Source organism: Otolemur garnettii, unplaced genomic scaffold, assembly GCF_000181295.1.
Source record: "Otolemur garnettii isolate 467f Iridium unplaced genomic scaffold, OtoGar3 scaffold00100, whole genome shotgun sequence".
NCBI classification, from domain to species: Eukaryota; Metazoa; Chordata; class Mammalia; order Primates; family Galagidae; genus Otolemur; species Otolemur garnettii.
In genome coordinates this window covers 7,015,463-7,018,060 of record NW_003852495.1, presented here as the reverse complement: position 1 = coordinate 7,018,060, position 2,598 = coordinate 7,015,463, and the positions used below count along the sequence as shown (strand labels likewise).

The window sequence follows — 2,598 nt, the reverse complement described above, 5'->3', positions numbered from 1 at the left end:
AGGAGACACAGCCCATCTCTAAAGAAGAGGAAGGGGTGCTTCCTAAGTTCAAGAAGATACAGTCCATCTCTAAAAAAGAGGAAGGGGTGCCTCCGTGGGAGACGTTTGTGGCACTGTACCATGTTTTGCGGATGCTGCAGAAGCGATATGGAAAGGACAAAGCTGGTTGGATGAAACAGTTCAACAGAGTTGTGGACCTGTACCAACTTAAGTCCCCCCGAATCCAAAGGCTGCTACAGGACCTGCTAATGAGAGAAGAACGTCAACCCCAAAAGATTATCTACAAAGAGGCCCCAAAGTCCACAGAGCTAGCTCCAGGGGAACGGTTGTTCTACTGCCTGTTTTGTGGCAGCTCTACCACCCCTAGAGGCCCTCAGGTATTCCAGGAGGTGATACCCCTCCCTGGGAAGAACAACGTGCGCACCATCCTTCCCATGGGCATCGCCAAATATGGGATCTTAGAACTTGCCTGGAAAAGCCTGCCTCAAGCTGACGTTCATCTAACCAAGGAACTGCAGCAGACTTTCTAATTTGGGACTGACTAGAGGTCAAAACTTTTCACTCCTAACTGAAGAAAGGCCCAGTCACCAAAATTTAGACCTTCATCTTTGACCCAGAGAGAGGTAGGGCCAGGTCAAAGAAACCAACTTCCTCTCCTTACTCAGCTCTAGAGACCAACTTTTATATGTGGAATAAAGAGGTTCTTGTTTGTAACAAGCACTTTAATGTGTCCCTTTTCTCCAAACTTTAGTTCTTCTGGAATGCAGCCAGGGAAATCAGAAACTCATATACTCCTGAGAGTGGGAAAACTTCCCAAAGCCAGTGGTGCTATGGAGGTTTTGAGGCGGAGAGTCTGTCCTTGTTTGCTTCCTTTTTATCTTGAGACGGAATCTCACTCTGGCATCATCATAGCTCACAGAAACCTCAAGCTCTTGGGCTCAACACCCAGCTAGATTTTTATATTTTTAGTTGAGATGTGGTCTCACTCTTGCTCAGGCTGGTCTCAAACTCCTGAGCTCAGGTGATTCACCCACCTCTGCCTTCCAGAACGCTAGGATTATAGGCATGAGCCACCATGCCCAGTCCCCTCTTCCTTTCTTGCTTCCCACCATCTTACCCAGAACACTATAAAAAGGAAAGTACCTGACCCCCCTAAAAATGTTTATTTGGCATTAATATAAGAGTGATAATAGTGGAAAGAGAATGGGTTTTAGAGTCAGAAGACCTAACATTTTGCCCCTTAGGATTTGGGGGCCTACAATGATGGATCATAGCTTGTGTGCTGATGACCTGAGTCCTAAGTAGGTATACTATTGAGGAGACCCTCAGAGTAAAAGAAAGATCTTTAACAAGTTTTTTAGCCTGTACTACTTGCTGACTTTATTGCAGGATGGCACTAAGGGGTGAAGCTATCTGAGGTTAAATCAGGAAAAAAAAAAAAAGGATGAAAACCTTTGTCTTTCACTTTCCTTACCATCACCAGACGTGGGGGCTGGAAAAGGTGATTGAATGAGAAGTAGGAAGACTAGTTGTAGGATCAAAATTTGTACAGGGACTAATGATCCTTCCCTCCAGTAATTACAAAAACAAGAGTTAAAGGAAAAGGAGTAGTAACGTAAAAGTTGTACTTTTGTGCAGTGGCTCATGCCTATAATCTCAGCCCTCAGGGGTCCGGGGGGAGCCGTGCAACATGGGAGGATCATTTGAGGTCAGGAGCTCAAGACCAGCCTGGGTAATACATGAAACTCTGTCTAGACAAAGTAAATAAAAATTAGCCAGATGTAGTAAGGTGTCCCTATAGTCCTGGCTACTTAGGAGATTGAGGCAGGAGTATTGCTTGAGCCCAGGAGTTCCAGGTTGCAGTGAGCTGGGATGGCACCACTGCATTCTAGCCCAGGTGACAGAGCAAGATCCTGTCTTTAAAAAATAAAAAGCAGGCTGAGTGCAGTAGCTCACACCTGAAATCTTAGCACTTTGGTAGGCTGAGGTAGGAGAATTGCTTGAGGTCAGAGTTCAAGTCCAACCTGAGAAACAAGAGAGACCCCTAACTCTAAAATTTAAGAAAATGAGCCAGGCATGGTGGCACATGCCTGTAGTCCCAGCTGCTAGTCCCAGCTGCTTGAGGCTAAAATAGAATTTCTTGAGCTCAGGAGTTCAAGGTGAACTAGATTGGACCACTGCACTCTGTACTCTAACCCAGGTGACAGAGCAAGACCCAGTCTCAAAAAAAAAAAAAAAAAAAAGGCAGAATCAACAGGTCATAAATGACAACCAAGTTTTCTTTCCATGTTTTCTCATGTAGCTTGAGTACATGTTATTATTTTTCCTGGAAAGGTGTAAAGGTTTGTGTGAAGGTGGGAGCAAGGAAGCAAAAACATACTCAGTATCGGACATGTTGAGTTTGAGCTGCCTATGGGATAAGGAACTGCTAGTGGATGGCTAGAAATTTGTGTCTGAAACCCAAAATGGCCCAGGAGAAAAGTCTGGGCTGGAGAGAAAAGTTAGGAAGTCATCAAGCAATTATCTGTCTATCTCTTTATCTATCTACACATACATAATTTTTGTTCAGTATATATACAGTAGTCCCCCTTTACGAGA

The 2,598-nt window shown here is 44.5% G+C and overlaps 1 protein-coding gene across 1 annotated transcript in view; it reads left to right on the top strand.

The window, feature by feature from the left end:
• Positions 1-530, top strand: part of WDR87 (WD repeat domain 87) — a 14,956-nt gene extending 14,426 nt beyond the window's left edge. The window contains exon 7 of the mRNA XM_023516900.1: positions 81-530. Within this exon, the coding sequence (XP_023372668.1) occupies positions 81-530 (450 nt within the window). The remainder of the gene's footprint in view (positions 1-80) is intronic.
• The last annotated feature ends 2,068 nt before the right edge of the window (positions 531-2,598 follow it).